This window comes from Bos taurus, chromosome 7, assembly GCF_002263795.3.
Source record: "Bos taurus isolate L1 Dominette 01449 registration number 42190680 breed Hereford chromosome 7, ARS-UCD2.0, whole genome shotgun sequence".
NCBI lineage: Eukaryota > Metazoa > Chordata > Mammalia > Artiodactyla > Bovidae > Bos > Bos taurus.
In genome coordinates, this window is record NC_037334.1 from 51,558,472 (window position 1) to 51,574,894 (window position 16,423).

At 50.6% G+C, this 16,423-nt stretch overlaps 1 protein-coding gene and 1 long non-coding RNA gene across 3 annotated transcripts in view; one reads left to right on the plus strand and one right to left on the minus strand.

Annotated features, from left to right (window-relative positions):
- Window positions 1-216: 216 nt before the first annotated feature.
- On the plus strand, window positions 217-14,483 carry SLC4A9 (solute carrier family 4 member 9). Of its 2 annotated transcripts, NM_001192206.2 has the most exons (22): window positions 480-697; window positions 1,049-1,209; window positions 1,503-1,616; window positions 3,152-3,207; window positions 3,351-3,508; window positions 3,757-3,844; window positions 4,200-4,354; window positions 4,664-4,780; window positions 4,946-5,120; window positions 5,261-5,394; window positions 5,561-5,823; window positions 6,910-6,968; window positions 7,180-7,368; window positions 7,497-7,610; window positions 8,802-8,963; window positions 9,110-9,288; window positions 9,926-9,998; window positions 11,391-11,459; window positions 11,664-11,837; window positions 12,412-12,567; window positions 12,923-13,015; window positions 14,059-14,480. In NM_001192206.2, the coding sequence occupies exons 1-21, from the start codon at window positions 480-482 to the stop codon at window positions 12,974-12,976; spliced, it is 2,868 nt and encodes a 955-aa protein (NP_001179135.1). In that variant the 3' UTR covers window positions 12,977-13,015; window positions 14,059-14,480. The 2 variants fall into 2 exon arrangements, with proteins under 2 accessions (XP_024849824.1, NP_001179135.1); XM_024994056.2 differs by lacking the exon at window positions 7,180-7,368 and having other exon boundaries at window positions 217-697; window positions 14,059-14,483.
- The window catches only part of LOC107132639 (uncharacterized), a 42,796-nt gene continuing 35,955 nt past the window's right edge, over window positions 9,583-16,423 (minus strand). Inside the window, exon 2 of the long non-coding RNA XR_009495280.1 lies at window positions 9,583-16,272. This is a non-coding gene — a long non-coding RNA (uncharacterized lncRNA). The remainder of the gene's footprint in view (window positions 16,273-16,423) is intronic.

The following is a 16,423-nucleotide window of genomic DNA, read 5'->3' on the forward strand; positions in this document are numbered from 1 at the left end:
TTCTACAGACCCAGTTATTTAGTAGGCCTCTGTTTCTCCAAATGTATATCCTCAGGGTGTGTTGGTGACACCCAAAACAGTCCACTGTATTTTGTGTTTGTATTTGATACAGAGTATGGGGTGGTATAATCTGGGGGTCAGTCCTCAGATCCAAGCCAGTGATAGACTCCCATTAATTTACACAAAATACAATAGGGTCAGACCTGATCCCACAGGAAACACGCATAACACTTTTGCTCCAGGTTGGGCGTTTCTGGAGAGCCTGGAAAATGTTAGGTTGGCCTCACACTCAGGCTAGCCAAGAGGGGAAAACAACCACAGGGGAGGTGACCAGTTGGCTCTGGAGTCAGCAGGTCTGGCTCTGTTTGTGTTGTATGGCGGGGTGGGGGGTGCATTATAAATGCAGCCAGCCAGAGGGCCCCTGGCCTCAGAACCTAGGACCACACCAGTCCCTGAGAGTTTGTAGAAGCTTCACTGAGATGAAGCTGCCAGGTCAAGAGGAGTCTGACATCTCCAGTGCTAGTGAAAATGTGCCCACAGGAGAGCTGGACAGTGGCCCTGGCTCTGGCCTCAGCCCTGATGGCCCCTTAGACACAGACAGCAGGGAACTGGAGGTACCCAAGGACCCTCCGCTCTTCATTCAGCTGAATGAGCTGCTGGGCTGGCCCCACGCACCCGAGTGGAAAGAGACAGGCAGGTGAGTGGGATCCAGGACAGTTTTATTGGGTCCTTCCCCTTCCCCCATTGGGTCCTCCTCCATGACCCCAGCTCTTCCTGTGTGCGGGGTTGGTATTATCACCTCCAATCATGAGTTTCTTTTTGTGTTCCCCATTTCAGACCCTCATGCTCTATGGTGCTCAGCCTTTTCTGCAGTCTGGTTTTGAGTTCCCCAAGATCCAAGATGAGGGGGTGACTTCCCTGGGGAGGGGCTCTGTACCACTGGGCCCATGACTTCACCCTTGTCTCACCTTCCTTGGCTCTCCTGCATCCTCACTCTTGGACCTGGGAGAGATGCCCCCAGTAACACTGTCTGCCCCTCTCACCATAGGTGGGTGCTGTTTGAGGAGAAGTTGGAAGTGGGTGCAGGCCGGTGGAGCACCCCCCACGTGCCCACCGTGGCACTGCCCAGCCTCCAGAAGCTCCGCAGCTTGTTGGCCAAGGGCCTTGTCCTGCTGGACTGTCCAGCTCTGAGCCTCCAGGAGCTCACAGGTGCCCTGGGACCCTTTGCTGGGAGGGCCTGGGCATCCTCATGATTTCTCTAAGATTTTCCCCATGAAGTCTTAGAATTTTCCAGAGCCCACCCCACCCTACTCTTGAGAATTATCCACCCCTGTATCACAAGGAAGAGGTGGAAATGCAGAGGGGAAGAGCAAGTCCATTGGTTGGACTTGTGTTCCCTGAGACTCTTGGAAGGGAAAGGAGCCTGGGCAGAGGGGAAAGGGGAAGAATTCAGGGGCAGGGAGTTCTCAGGAAAGGATGGGAGCCCCACCTCTGTTCTCCAGAGCAAGTGACCAGAGTGGAGTCGCTGAGCCCAGAGCTGAGAGGGAAGCTGAAGGCTTTGCTGCTGCAGAGACCCCAGCACCTCATCCAGACCCCATGCACCGGCCCCTGCTGGGGTAAGAGGGCCCTCCCTGGGCCCAAGACCAAAATCCCTGGGGTGGGAGGACCCCAGGTCTCCCCTCACCTTCCTGGACCAGCAGTGGCCTGGCATTGGGTCAGACCTCAACTTAGGACTCGAGGGTGAGAAGCAGCAGGGGCAGTCCTGAGGGGAGAGGAAGGGCTAGAAGCACAAGGGCCAGAGCTCCATGAAGAGATGTTCTTGGCGGGCATCGTGGTGAGCTTTACACACAGCAGATCATTTCATCTTCACAACAACACTGGGAGGTAATACCATAATTATCCTCATTTTAGTGATGAGAAAACTGAGGAGTAGCAGGGGGAAGGTGTGCTCCAGTTTCCATAACAATGCAAAGCTGGTCAGGGAACCCTGGTGGATCCACCCCCAAGGCCTGTGGTTTTTTATAATATATAGATATTCAGTTCAGTTCAATTCAGTTGCTCAGTCATGTCCGACTCTTTGGAACCCCATGGACTGCAGCATGCCAGGCTTCCCTGTCCATCACCAACTGCCGGAGGTTACTCAAACTCATCTCCATTGAGTCAGTGATGCCATCCAACCATCTCATCCTCTGTCATCCCCTTCTCCTCCTGCCTTCAATCTTTCCCAGCATCAGGGTCTTTTCAAATGAGTCAGCTCTTCACATCAGGTGGCAAAAGTATTGGAGTTTCAGCTTCAGCATCAGTCCTTCCAATGAACACTCAGGACTGATCTCCTTTAGGATGGACTGGTTGGATCTCCTTGCAGTCCAAGGGACTCTCAGGAATATTCTCCAACACCACAGTTCAAAACCATCAACTCTTTGGCACTCAGCTTTCTTTATAGTCCAACTCTCACATCCATACGTGACTACTGGAAAAACCATAACCTTGATGAGACAGACCTTTGTTGGCAAAGTAATGTCTCTGCTTTTTAATATGCTGTCTAGGGTGGTCATAACTTTTCTTCCAAGGAGTAAGTGTCTTTTCATTTCATGGCTGCAGTCACCATCTGCAGTGATTATGATATACTGCTGCTGCTGCAAAGTCGCTTCAGTCGTGTCCGACTCTGTGCGACCCCATAGACTGCAGCCCACCAGGCTCCCCTGTCCCTGGGATTCTCCAGGCAAGAACACTGGAGTGGGTTGCCATTTCCAATGCATGAAAGTGAAAAGTGAAAGTGAAATCGCTCAGTCGTGTCCGACTCCCAGCGACCCCATGGACTGCAGCCTACCAGGCTCCTCTGTCCGTGGGATTTTCCAGGCAAGAGTACTGGAGTGGGGTGCCATTGCCTTCTGCAGATTACGATATAGCTTTTATTTATTATTATTATTTGTTTGGCTGTGCTGGGTCTTCCTTGCTGAGCAAGGGCTTTCTCTAGTCACAGCAAGTAGGGGCTGCTCTCTAGTTGGGCTTAGTTGCTCTGTGGCACGTACGATCTTCCCATACCAGGGACTGAACCCATATTCCCTGCACTGGCAGGTGGATTCTTAACCACTGGACCACTAGGGAAGTCCCCAAAGCCTGTGCTCTTAAACATAATCCTGTTTTGTAGGATCTGCCCATCCAAGAGAGGCTTCTCAGGAGGAGGAAGCCCCCCTGAAGGAACAGGTTTGTGGCCCTTCCAAGGGCAGGGCTGGGAGAGAGGTCAGGGGAGCCACCCTCCACTGGGCTCCTCATCAGTCAAGGTCCTGCCTACATCCTCTCCCCTGAATAACCTTTCATCGTCTGTGTCTCCTTGAACCCCCACCCAGCATCAGAACCCTCTAAGACAGAAGTTCGCTGCAGGGGCTGAAGCAGGAGCTGTGCTGGCAGGACAGCTGGGCTTCCTGGAACAGCCACTGGGGGTCTTTGTGCGACTGAGGGATCCGGTGGTACTGGGGCCCCTTATTGAGGTGCCCCTCCCCAGCAGGTGAGGTGGCTGAGTTGGGGGTCAGGGATCCTGGAATCCAGAAAAGGCCTTTACCCAGGAGGGTATTAGGAAGTCTTTGGGACCAGTTCTTTAGGGTGTGTGGGGGGTGGTGCTTAGGGAGGGGTAGTGGTTAGAGCTGCAAAGACGGTGTGAGCGTGTATACGGGGAGTAGTAATGAGGTCAGAGGCCAGGGCTGCCCTGTGAGATAGCAGCCTCTGATTCTCTCCAGGACCTGGTTCTTTCCTCAGGTTTTTCTGCCTGCTCCTCGGTCCCCCTACACTGGGAAGGGGCTACCATGAGATGGGCCGAGCAGTGGCCATCCTCCTCAGTGACCTGGTGAGCTGGACAGGCATGTGTGTCTGTGTGCATGCACATAGGCTTGTGTCAAGTGAGTGTGTGTGTACTCTCTAGGTGTGACTGAGTACGACAGTGAAGCAGAATGTGGCTTCCTGTCTGTGAGCAGGAGGATTGAAATTGCCTTGGCTACCACCACAGCCCCCCTTACCTAGCACAGAGCTGGCACACTGTAGGCACCCACAGATACTCCCTGAATGCATGCATGCCTGAATGAATGCTTAAATGACTCATCTGCCTATGTGACCTGTGTCTAGTTTTGAAACTGTGAAAATGCATGTAAGAACAGATCTGTATTTAGACTGTATTTAGTGCCTCTCTGTGCCCCTATCCCCAGCAATTTCAGTGGAGAGTTCGGCGGGCCAGCAGCCTTCATGACCTTCTGGCAGCCCTGGATGCTTTCCTAGAGGAAGTGACAGTGCTCCCTCCAGGTCGATGGGACCCAACAGCTCGGATTCCCCCACCTAAATGCCTGCCCTCTGAGCACAAAAGGTATCTGGGGGGTCATCATGCCATAGAGATCCTTCCAGTGTTGAGGAAGGGAAGTGGGGGAGGGGGGCGAGAGGAAAGGGTAAGACCTGCGTTCTGCTGGACCACTCTGTGGCTGTGAGACCTTGAGTACCTTCCCGTGCTGGAGCCTGGCTTTCACTATTAGAAGGCGACCTGGACCTTGTGGAGTTGCGGCGCCCCCAGCCCGCAAACACACAACCCGCCGCCAGGGGGCGGATCGCCGAGAACTCTGGCGCCGAGTCGCGGTCTGGTAGCAGAGCCTTAGCCAACTCGGGTTCCCCTGGTCCTCAGGCTCCCTTCGCAATTGCGGGTGGCCAAGGGGCCCTCTGTCCGGAGAAGGACCCCAGCTGAGGACAGGCACGGCCGCAGACAGCACGCGGCTAACCCGGAGTTGCGGCGGACAGGCAGGTGAGGCGTGCTGAGGTGGAAGCCAGGGTACCTTGGGTGGGGGGGGCAGTGGGGTGTCATGGGCTTGAGGTGTGCAGTCACTGTGGGGGACGCGGGGGGAGGCTCACCTGGCCCCAGGGACTTGGGATGCTGAAGCCTGGATCACTGACAACCCATGGGCGGGAGGCTGTTCGGGGGCCTTGTCCAGGACGTGCGGCGGAAGGCCTCGTGGTACCCCAGCGACTTCTTGGACGCCCTGCACCCCCAGTGCTTCTCGGCCGTGCTCTACATTTACCTGGCCACCATCACTAACGCCATCACTTTTGGGGGTCTGCTGGGAGAAGCCACCGACGGTGCGCAGGTGGGTGGGTGGGAAGCAGGCCTATCTTCTGTGTTCAACCAGCCGTGCCCTACGCCCTCCTCTAGTGTCTATGGTTGGGCTGAGGAGGCTCCCAGGGAACTTGGGTACCTGTCCTGACAGGGGCCATTGTTGGCTTCTAGGGGGTGCTGGAAAGCTTCCTGGGCACGGCAGTGACTGGAGCTGCCTTCTGCCTGATGGCTGGCCAGCCCCTCACCATCCTTAGCAGCACCGGGCCAGTGCTGGTCTTTGAACGTCTGCTCTTCTCCTTCAGCAGGTAGGAGAATTCCCCCACCTCACCTGACCTCACTAGCACACCCTCAGCCTGGTCTCAGCTGGGTTAGTAGGGGAGGGTAGAAACTGGCTCCAGGGGCACCTGACCTGGGTTAGGTTGGGAGTAAGAGTGGGCCCAGGCAAACCCTGCTGTCTCTTACCTCCCCCAGAGATCACAGCCTGGATTACCTGCCCTTCCGCCTGTGGGTTGGCATCTGGGTGGCCATCTTTTGCCTGGTGCTGGTGGCCACGGAGGCCAGCGTGCTGGTGCGCTACTTTACCCGCTTCACCGAGGAAGGCTTCTGTGCTCTCATCAGTCTCATCTTCATCTATGATGCTGTTGCAAAAATGCTGACCTTGACCCATGCCTATCCCATCCAGAGACCTGGCTCTCCCACCTATGGCTGTCTCTGCCAGTACCCAGATCCAGGAGGTGGGTGAGGGAACTTGTTGTTGTTTGGTCACTAAGTCATGTTCAACTCTTTTTGCAACCCCATGGACTGTAGCCTGCCAGGCTCCTCTGTCCATGGGATTTCCCAGGAAAGAATATTGGAGCGGTTGTCATTCCCTTCACCAGGGTATCTTCCCCACCCAGGGATCAAACTCACATCTCCTGCATTGGCAGACAGATTCTTTACCACTGAGCCACCTGGGAAGCCCGAGGGAAATAGGGAGCTTGGCAAAATAAGGGAGGATGCAGGAAGGGTTGTTGTCCCCTTAGTTAAGTTCAGCAAAATGCTGAGTACCTACCCAGTAGCCAGCAGCAAACTTCCTTTCTTTGGTTCTGAGTCAGATGAAAAATAAGTCAACAGAGCAGGCCTAATTTCATCTTTTACTTCTGCCAGTGCTAAGAGAAGACCATGGTTATATCTATGAGTATGTGGGCTTCCTAATGATGAAACCAAAATTGGATTGACTTACTCACCCAGTCATGGCCATGCTGGACAGGGACTGTCTCACCCTAGAGGAGCAGAGCTCAATGCATGCAGGGTGCTTACTCCCTAGAGAGGGAGAGGAAGGGGCAGGACCAAGCATGCCCAGCTTCTTCTCCCAAAGTCACCAACCAAATAAATCACCACTCTTCCCCCGGGCCATGTGAGTGACAGGGTGGAGAGGAGCTCGGACTATTGCACCAGCACATTTCCTTCCACATGGCCAGGAACACCAGGACTGGGGAATAGGCATCCTCTCAAGAGTGCCAGACTCTGTACCAGGCACGAACAACAATAATTCTGATGCTGGTGGAAACACACAAATGTGTGTGCTCAGTCATTTACTAGGCACTTGCTTTGGCCGGTCCTGTGCCAGCCACCAGGGATACAGATAGGGAGGGAATTTGAAGGGATAAGGGCAAGAGGCAGTGTCCTGAGAACAGACTGGGTAGTGATTGGAGTCAGCAGACAGATGAGTCAGAACAAAGAACTCTCTGGTTCAGCTGGACCTGTGAAATTAGGCTTCTAATTAAGGCTGGAGAAGGTTCCCAGGGGAAGAAAACTCACTTGAATTCTCTGCTTCCCAGGAAATGAGTCTCAGTGGACAAGCACAAACCCTAAAGACAGAGATGACATCTTGAGCATGGTGAGGGCCTGTTCCTGGGAGGGCCTGAGAAAGAGAGGGTGGAGGTCAAAAAGTTAGTGGTTCCAGGCTCTTCTGACCCTTCATAGGCCACTGAGGCCCAACCATTTGCTATGGCTGGAGATCTCTTATCTGGTGTCCTCAGTCTCATTGGGCATCAGTGGACCTTTATCTCACTGCCCATAATCCCAACCTGGATGACCTCTCCACACAGGACCTAGGCCTGGTCAATGCATCCTTGCTGCCCCCACCTGAGTGTGCCCAGCGGGGAGGCCATCCTCGCGGGCCCGGCTGTCATACAGTCCCAGATATTGCCTTCTTCTCCATCCTCCTCTTCCTTACTTCCTTCCTCTTTGCCATGGCCCTCAAGCACGTAAAGACCAGTCGCTTCTTCCCCTCCGTGGTGAGTGTCACCTGGACTTCTGTGGGAGAGAACTGGCTCTTGGCCTTGGGCCCTGTCTGCAAATGGGAAAGGGGGCAGAAGGAGGGGGTGGTGGCCTGAACCTGACTGAGTGTCCGCTGGGTGGCCAGGTACGCAAGATGCTGGGTGACTTCTCCTCGGTCCTGGCCATCCTGCTAGGCTGTGGCCTCGATGCCTTCCTTGGCCTAGCCACACCGAAGCTCATGGTGCCCAGAGAGTTCAAGGTGAGAGCTGGGCATGGAGGGGAGAGGGCAAAGCAGGGTCAGCAGACAGGACCCTAGAGGAGGAAGATGAATCGATACCACACTTCTCTAGCCTTCCGTTTTCTCATTCATAAGATAGAAATAGTATAATAATGGTCTTACAGAATTGTTGTGAGGGCACATTGTGTACCAGACACATAGTAAGCCTAGGATAGGTAGCTACTGTTGCAGGTAAGAGGTTAAAAGAGTGGGTTCTGGTTAGCCAGCCCTGGGTCTGAGTCCCATTTCTGTCACTTCCTAGCTGTGTGTCTTGGGAAAGTTAACCCACATTCTGAGCCTCAATTTCTTCATCTATAAAATGGAAATAATAAATAACAATAGTTTCTGCCTCATAGCTTGTTTTGAGGTTCACAGAAGATCATAGTCCCAAGCACTGTCAAATTACTGGGACTGACTCATACCAACACCTCAATTAATGCTAGTTATTGTTGTTCTGTGTTCTCCCTACCCTCGGCATGGCCCTACTTACTACTCCCCACTCTCTACTTTGCACCCCCAATTGCCTGCTCTGATGGGGTCAAGCTAGAGCTCCCTGCCCAGGGCATGACAGTGCACAGGACAAGGCTCAGCGCTCACTTAGTACCTAAACTTTGTCGGTGCATTTGGAGACCTCCCCTCCAGCTTCCCTCAGGACAGGAAAGCAGGGTGGCTCCAAGGCTCCAAGGCAGCCTTAGGGGCTCAGAACCCAAGATAGCAACTGAGGCCCTCCCCGACACAGACGCCTTGTAATCAGAGCAGACGCAGACACACCCAGCCCTATCCCTGCCCCAGCCCCAGATCAAGGCAGGTCTGAACCTGAGTTGCCCGGCTCTTGGTGGGGGAGGGGGGTGGTTGCTTAGGGAGAAGTGCTCTGTACATCAAGAAGTGTGGGTGGGCCTCATCCACTACCTCCTCCTCTTACAGGGAGGGAAGGACCCTAAGACTCAAAGTCCAGAGCCCCTGGTTCCAGCCCAACCCCCAGGCTGGTCTCCGTCCTTCTGCCCTGGGATGCGCTGAACCAGCTGTACACACACAGACTGCTCCCACCTAGCATCCAGTGTCTTACAGTGGGTGGGGAGGGGGGCATTGTGGAAGAATGCCATGGCTAGAGTGTGTAGATGAGGTGTTCTTAAGATAGCCTCTCCAATTTGTCCATGGACTCCTCTTCCCCAGCCCACACTCCCTGGACGTGGCTGGCTGGTGTCACCTTTTGGAGCCAACCCCTGGTGGCTGAGTGTGGCAGCTGCCCTGCCTGCTCTGCTATTGTCTATCCTCATTTTCATGGACCAGCAGATCACAGGGGTCATCCTCAACCGTGCTGAATACAGACTGCGGGTAAGGCCTGCAGGGTCAGACCCCAGGTCCCTAGCCCAAGGGACAGGAGCTCCAGGGTGGGGTCTGGGTTCCCCCTCTCTCACCCCAGAGGACAGAGGGCCCAGATCTGGGCTAGCTTCATCCTCACTGCCCCACACCGCCTGCAGAAGGGAGCTGGCTTCCACCTGGACCTCTTCTGTGTGGCTGTGCTCATGCCCTTCACATCAGCGCTTGGGCTGCCCTGGTATGTCTCAGCCACTGTCATCTCCCTGGCCCACATGGACAGTCTTCGGAGAGAGAGCAGAGCCTGTGCCCCAGGGGAGGCTCCCAGCTTTCTGGGCATCAGGTAAGGCCAGTATTCAGGAGACTGGAATGAGACGTGGGCAGCAAAGTCAGGTACTGGGTACAGCGCAGAGTTATTTGGGCAACTTAAATTCTAAGCTGGTGACTCCAGAGGGCTCTCTCACTGCCCCATGAGCACTGAAGTGGGGTGAATGGGTGGGTGCTGGGCTCCTTCAGTCATGGGACTGGGAGGGGCCTCCAGGGGAGCATCATGGAGGTGAGTGTGAAGGCTGAGCAAGGATGAGGTGCCACCTAAGAATCCCACTCCGTGTAGAAGCACCTCATTGATATTATAGAGTAACATCACAAAAACAATTTTATTGGAAATGCAATCTAATTGTTGAGAGTATGGGAAATCAACTTTGTACATTATGAAGTAAAAGTTTTTATGGTGGTATAAGATTGCTTAATTTTCCATCAAAATAAAAACAAAGACCAACTTTGAACTTGAGCTGCTGAAGAGGACTGGGACCCTCATATAGAGGTAACCTGTCCCTTCTTCTCCACCAATTTTTCACACCAAGCTCAGATCCCCTCCCTTCCAGGGAACTATCAGGGGATCCCTCCACTTCCCTCATGCCAGGGCCCCAAACCTGGCACCCCAGGGGCTCCCCCAGAGCTAACTCCTCCTTTCCCCACAGAGAGCAGAGGCTGACGGGCCTGGCAGTATTCATCCTCACAGGAATCTCCATCTTCCTGGCACCTATACTCAAGGTACCTTAAACAAGCCAGCATCAGGGTCAAGGCAGTAAAAATAATAAATATAGCAAGAATTGACATTGGCTGAACATTTACTACATACTGGGCACTGTGTTAAGTTTTCTTCACCCACAGTCTCATTTAATCCTGGCATAACCCATGAGAAGCATATACACTTTTAAAGTGAGGAAGCTGAAAGTTAAAGAGGTTAAGGAACTTACAAGAGACCACCAAGAGACCTGGTTTCTCAGATCTATCTGAGAACCTGAACTGTGACCCAATTGGCTTTCTACCCAGTGGAGCCAAGTAGAGACACGCCATCATCCCCAGGGGCCAAGCACTAGCTACTCTTACTCCATACTCAATGAGGCTTAGACTAAGAACATGATCATCACAATCCAGGAAAACTTCTGAGGCAAAACCCCTTCACATCTCCCTCACCAGATGTTTATAGAATACCTGCTGGAGTGCAAGGCTCTGAGAGGCACCTGGGAGAAGGGAATGGGAAGGGGAAGGATACTGAAAAAGAATATGGAACCAAGCCCCTGTCAGCAACACATACACATGAATAAAAATTATGTAACAAGTAACAGCAGAAAGGTTCAACAAGCCAGTACAGCAGAGCAGTCAAGGAGGGTGTGGAGAATTGTACACAAGAGTCACTGGCAGGATGACAGGAGGTTAGGGGAGGGAAAGGTCATGGAAGCTGGATGAGAGGAGAGTAGTTGAAAGAGCCAGATGGACTGGATCAGCCGCTGACTAAACTAGGTGACTCCCGTTCAGCAGATATTTACCGAGCATAAGCCATATGCCAAGTACTGTTCCAGGGACCGGGGATATAGTGGTGATCAAAAGAGGTCATCCACATCTTGCATTCTGGTGAGAGGAGACAGATAAAAACAATTAAAACAATAAAATAGGATAATTTCAGATAGTGATAACTTCTATGAAAATAAAAGAGGGTGGGGTGATCTTAATGGTGCACTTAATGGCAAGGCCTTTCTGGGGTGTCATGACAGGAGTAATGAGAGGGAGGTCAGGGAAGAGCATTTAGGTGGAGGGACTAGCAAAGCAAAAGGCCTTGCAAAGGGGTAGAAGTAAATGTGGGCACACTGAGGAAAGGAAAGGGGGCCAGTACAACAGGAACAGAGAGAACAGAGAGGAATGCGAGAGAGGAGTGGAGAGGTAATGGGCAAGTTACTTAGCCTCTCTGAAATCCAACTTCTCCATCTGTAAAATGGAGACAATTACAGAATTTACCTCATCTGACTGATGTGAACATTCAATGAAATCAGGCATGCAAAGTGGGTATGTTTAGATCTTGGAGGCTGGAGGCTGGAGGCTGGGGTTATCTGGGCAGCTAGCAGAGGCGAACTGCTTTGCCAGCTCTCCAATTCTCTCTACCAGTTCATCCCAATGCCTCTTCTCTATGGCATCTTCCTGTACATGGGGGTGACAGCGATTAGCAGCATCCAGGTAAGCCCATTACTTCCTGCCTACATTTGCTAGTTCTCCTCCTCTTTTCCTGCTTCTCCTGGGCACAGAGCCTCTGCTGCCACACTCTGGATGGAGAGGGGACCAAGGGAGCCTTCTGACCTCCAAGCTAGGCTTGGATAGCTAACAGTGACACCCTCCAGACTACCTGAGTACCCTGTTTTCTTCCTCCCCTTGTTCCCCTAGTTCACGAAGAGGGTGCAGCTATTATTGATACCAGCGAAGCACCAGCCAGACCTTCTGTTCTTGCGGCATGTGCCCCTGAGCAGGGTCCACCTGTTCACAGCCATCCAGCTTGCCTGCCTGGGTCTGCTTTGGATAATCAAGTCTACCCCTGCAGCTATCATCTTCCCCATCATGGTGACTTGTGGCAGGGTTGGGTGGTGTCCTGGTGGCTCTGAGCCTGGGAGGGTGGTCAAGGCCTCACAAGAGGAAGAATCTCTCCTCTGTCACTTGTCCTGGCTCTGCCTGGTTGGGAATCTCAGGACAAGGAAAGATGGCCAAGGGATAACTGTGAGGCTCTGGACCTGGGATATCTGGTTTAATTCCTTTCCCAACCTCTTTGGGCTCGTCAACCACAGGTAGGGATAGAAGGCCCAGAAGGAAACTGAGGACCTGGGAGAGGCAAGGCTGGCACTCTTTTACCCAGTTAGGTGATACTGTAAGCTTCTGGCTTTGTTCTTACCAACTGAGGAAGTTAAGAGTCATGGGCTTTGCTTTGGAACCAATCTGGTTACTACATCTCAGTTCTGTGACCTCTGAGAAGTTAGTAAGCTCCCAGGGTCTCAGTTTCCTCCTCTGTACAATGGAAATAACTATCATGTCTACCTCATATGAATGTGTTAGCATTCACTGAAACTATACACAATGCGGCTGTTGTTAACGTTCCTGCTGCTATTGCTGACAGCCCTTGGCTTTGTTTCTATCCCTGCAGTTGCTGGGCCTGGTGGGAGTCCGAAAGGCACTGGAGTGGGTCTTCTCGCCACAGGAACTCCTCTGGCTGGATGAGCTGATGCCGGAGAAGGAGAGAAGCATCCCTGAAAAGGGAGTGGAGCCAGAGTACTCGTTCAGTGGAAATGACAGTGAAGATGTGAGCTCCTGGAGAACAGGGCAGGGGTTGGGGAGAGAAGTCATCTCCAGGAGTTTAACTGAAGTATAATATCTCTATTAAGTCTGAAGATCTGATCAACACAGTGACTCCTCCTAGTTCTGTATTAACATAGGCACACTGAAGGAGTGAGGGAAATTTTTCTTCATATGAGTCCAGGGCTGTATGAGGGTTGGAAATGGTCGGGGACAAAACTCTTAAGTGGATTGTCTTACCCAGGATCTTTGTCTTAAGGTGGATTTATATCCTTTCACTCTCTGGGTCCTTTTCTTTCTGCTCTTTCTCTCAGTCTTTTGTCTTTTTATTCCCAACTCATCTTGAGATCTCTGTTTCACAGTCAGAACTGATGTATCAGCCAAAGGCTCCGGAAATCAACATCTCTGTGAATTAGCTGGAGTAGCAGTATGGAGTTGAGACCCAGGAAACTGAGGTAAGGGTGTGAGGGAAATGCCCCCAGGGTCGAGGGTGGGGCGGTGGGGGCTCTGGTGGTGGAAAGCTCGTCTGTGTGCTGAATGGCTGTTTCCTCTACATGTTCCAGTCCTTCATGAACCCCAGAGTGGGAGTGGGTAGGAGAATCTCTCCAGAGGAAAGCTGGAAACAAGAGAGGGTACCTGGGCCTGGCTCCCTGTGGCACTGAAGTCTAGCCAGTAGAGGGAGCTCAAGCTCACATCAAGCTGGCAGGGATGGGAACTGGGGAAGGGAAGGGTTCGAAGATAAAAGAATGGAAAGGAATGGGAGGAGAGAAAGAGAGGATAAAGCTCCCAGCAGCTTGCTTGCTTGCTGAGCCTTGGAGGCTCCTTCCAGAGGCTGCCAAGAACCACACTACAAACAAGTGGGGGTGGGGGGTTCTTTGTCACTTGCCCTCTCTGCCATTCTTTTATTTTATTCATCTATTTCTCAAAATATTTTCTTAGCACTTCTGGAGTGTCCAGGTACTAGTGGTATAATAGTCACGGTTCCTGACCTCAGGAAGTTAAAATTCCTGTGGGAAAGACACACTGGAAACTGTTAGAGTGGGTTAGTGCTGGCTCAGGGAAGGAGAGGCTGTGGCAGCAGAGAGGCCTCCAAGGAGGGTGGTGAAGTGGTGGGAGCTGGGTAGGGCTTCCAAGAGGAAGTGGTCCATAATTTGAAAACTGAAGAACAAACAGAAGCTAGTCAGGATAAGATGAAGGGAAAACGTTCTAGGCAAAGGGTGCAGCACGTGCAAAAGCCTAGAATTTTTCCCCTTTGATAAAATGAACTCTTTAGGGTTTGTCCTCTCCATGGTTCCCCAAGTCCAAGAGCCTGAGTCCCCACCAGCTGCAGTGGAAAATTCTGGGGGCTAGAGGGAGACAGGGCAAATCATGGTCTAGCCCAGAACGAGATCTCCTGAGCTCGCCTTACTCCCGGTTACTACTGCTGGCTGTGTTCGTTGTTTTACTTGTGTCCCTGAGCACTTGCTCTGACCCCACTATGTCTTCTCTCTGTTCACAGGTATTTATTCAGGAAGTCAGGAAATTACTGGCCTTTGGCTTAACTGCCAGATGCTCAGTCAGCTGGGAGCCTGGAACACTGGGGCAGGACTGGAAGGCAGCTGGCCAAGACCTCAGTCACCCTCCTGAGCTGGGGGTGGAGAGTGGCAGGGAACAAGCAGGCTTGCTTTGTGGTTAGGAAAGTCTGGTAAGTCAGAGGGACTGACCAGGCCCCATTTACTCTTTACTCCATTAAAGGAACCTAAGTCTAGCAGCCCTTCTCATTTTGAAACTTCTATCCTCACAGATTCTCTTTTATACAATCAGGGGGTTGCCAGGGAACTCTTCTCAGTTTGCGAAAGGGAAAAATGTCCCTCTTTCCAGAATAAGTACTCCTCTATTTTAAAGTGTTTTTACATGTTTAAGAATAAACTTAATTTTTTTTAACCACAGAAGTGAATGAGATTACTGCAAAATATTGGAACACTCTAGAAATGTATAATTTTGAAGTGGAAACCATTCCAGAGATAACTAGGGCTCACCTTTTAGTATATATTGTTCAGGTTTCTTGAGTTCTATAACATGCTTGATACTTAGGATGCATTGGATGTTTTCCCCATGTCAGTACTGCATACATATCCAACTTATTCTTTTTGCATAGAATAAATAACTTTATAAGCTGGGAAAGATATCATATATATAAAAGAGTATATAAAATGTCTTCTGCAAGGGCAAGAATTTCTCCAGAGTATATACCTAGGAGTGAAGTTAAGGAGTAACAATAAAAAGAACACCTGCCAAAGAAGATATAGAGATGGCCAACAAACACATTAAAAGAGGATCAACACTGCCCGTTATTAGAGAAATATAAATCAAAACTACAATGAGACACCACCTCACACCAGTCAGAATGGCCGTCATAAAAACATCTACAAACAATAAATGCTGGAGAGGGTGTGGAGAAAAGGGAACCCTCTTGCACTGTTGGTGGGAATGTAAATTGATAAAACCACTGTGGAGAAGAGTAAAGAGGTTCCTTTAAAAATGAAACTACCATATGATCCAGCAATCCCACTACTGGGCATATAGCTTCAGGAAACTATAATTCAAAAAAACACATGTAAAAAATAATAAAAAACAAAAAGCAAACAAACAAAAAGACACATGTACCTCAGTATTCATTGCAGCACTATTTACAATAGCCAAGACATGAAAGCAACCTAAATGTTCATCAACAGATGAATAGATAAAGATGTTGTACATATGTACAATGGGATATTACTGAGCCATAAAAAGGAATGAAACTGATCATTTGTAGTGATGTGGATGAATCTTGAGTCTGTCATACAGAGTGAAGTCAGAAAGAGAAAAATATTTATATTGACACATATATATGAAATTTAGAAAGTAGCACTAATGAACCTATTTGCAGGGCAGGAATAAAGATGCAGACGTAGAGAATAGACTGTGGACACAGAAGGGGAAGAAGAGGGTGGGATGAATTGAGAAAGTAGCACTGACATATATACACTATCATGGGTAAAACAGATAGCTAGTGGGAAGCTGCTGTTAAACACAGGGAGCCCAGTCTGGTGCTCTGTGATGACTTAGAGGAATGGGATGGGATGGGGGAGAGAGGGGATATATGTATACATATAGCTGATTCATATTGTTGTACAGCAGAGTGTAACACAATATTGTAAAGCAGTTATACTCCAATTAAAAAAATAAATAACAGACAAGTAAATAAATAAATAAAAATTTTAAAAGAACACATGTATCCAACACTCAGGTGAGAGGTATCCTGTCATTGATGGTGGCGTTATTCAGTCACTAAGTCATTTATGATTCTTTGAAACCCTCGGACTGCAGCATTCAACGCTCCCCTGTCCTTCATTATTGCCTGCAGTTTGATCAGATTCATGTCCGTTGAGTCAGGGATGCTACCCAACCATCTCACCCTCTGTCGTTCCCATTCCTTTTGCCTTCAATCTTTCTCAGCATCAGGATCTTTTCCAAAGAGTTGGCTCTTTGCATCAGATAGCCAAAGTATTGGAGCTTCAGCTTCAGCATTAGTCCTTCCAATGAATATTCAGGGTTGCTTTAGTTTAGGATTGACTGGTTTGATCTCCTTGCATTCCAAGGGACTCTCAAGAGTCTTCTTCAGCACCACAATTCAAAAGCATCAATTCTTCGGTGCTCAGTCTTCTTCATGGTTCAACATTCACACCTGTACCTGACCATTGGAAAAAACATAGGTTTGACTATATGGAACTTTGTCAGCAAAGTGATGTCTCTGCTTTTTAATATGCTGTCTAGATTTGTCATAGCTTTCTTTCCAAGAAGCAAGTGTCTTCTAATTCCATGGGTGCAGTCACCATCTGCAG

Bases quoted from the DNA above. Each gene is read 5' to 3' on its own strand.
- SLC4A9 (XM_024994056.2), top strand. From the start codon at position 270: ATGTTAGGTTGGCCTCACACTCAGGCTAGCCAAGAGGGGAAAACAACC. The intron at 1,210-1,502 runs GTGCCCTGGGAC...TCTGTTCTCCAG, and splicing joins GAGCCTCCAGGAGCTCACAG to AGCAAGTGACCAGAGTGGAG. The intron at 3,509-3,756 runs GTGAGGTGGCTG...TTCTTTCCTCAG, and splicing joins GAGGTGCCCCTCCCCAGCAG to GTTTTTCTGCCTGCTCCTCG.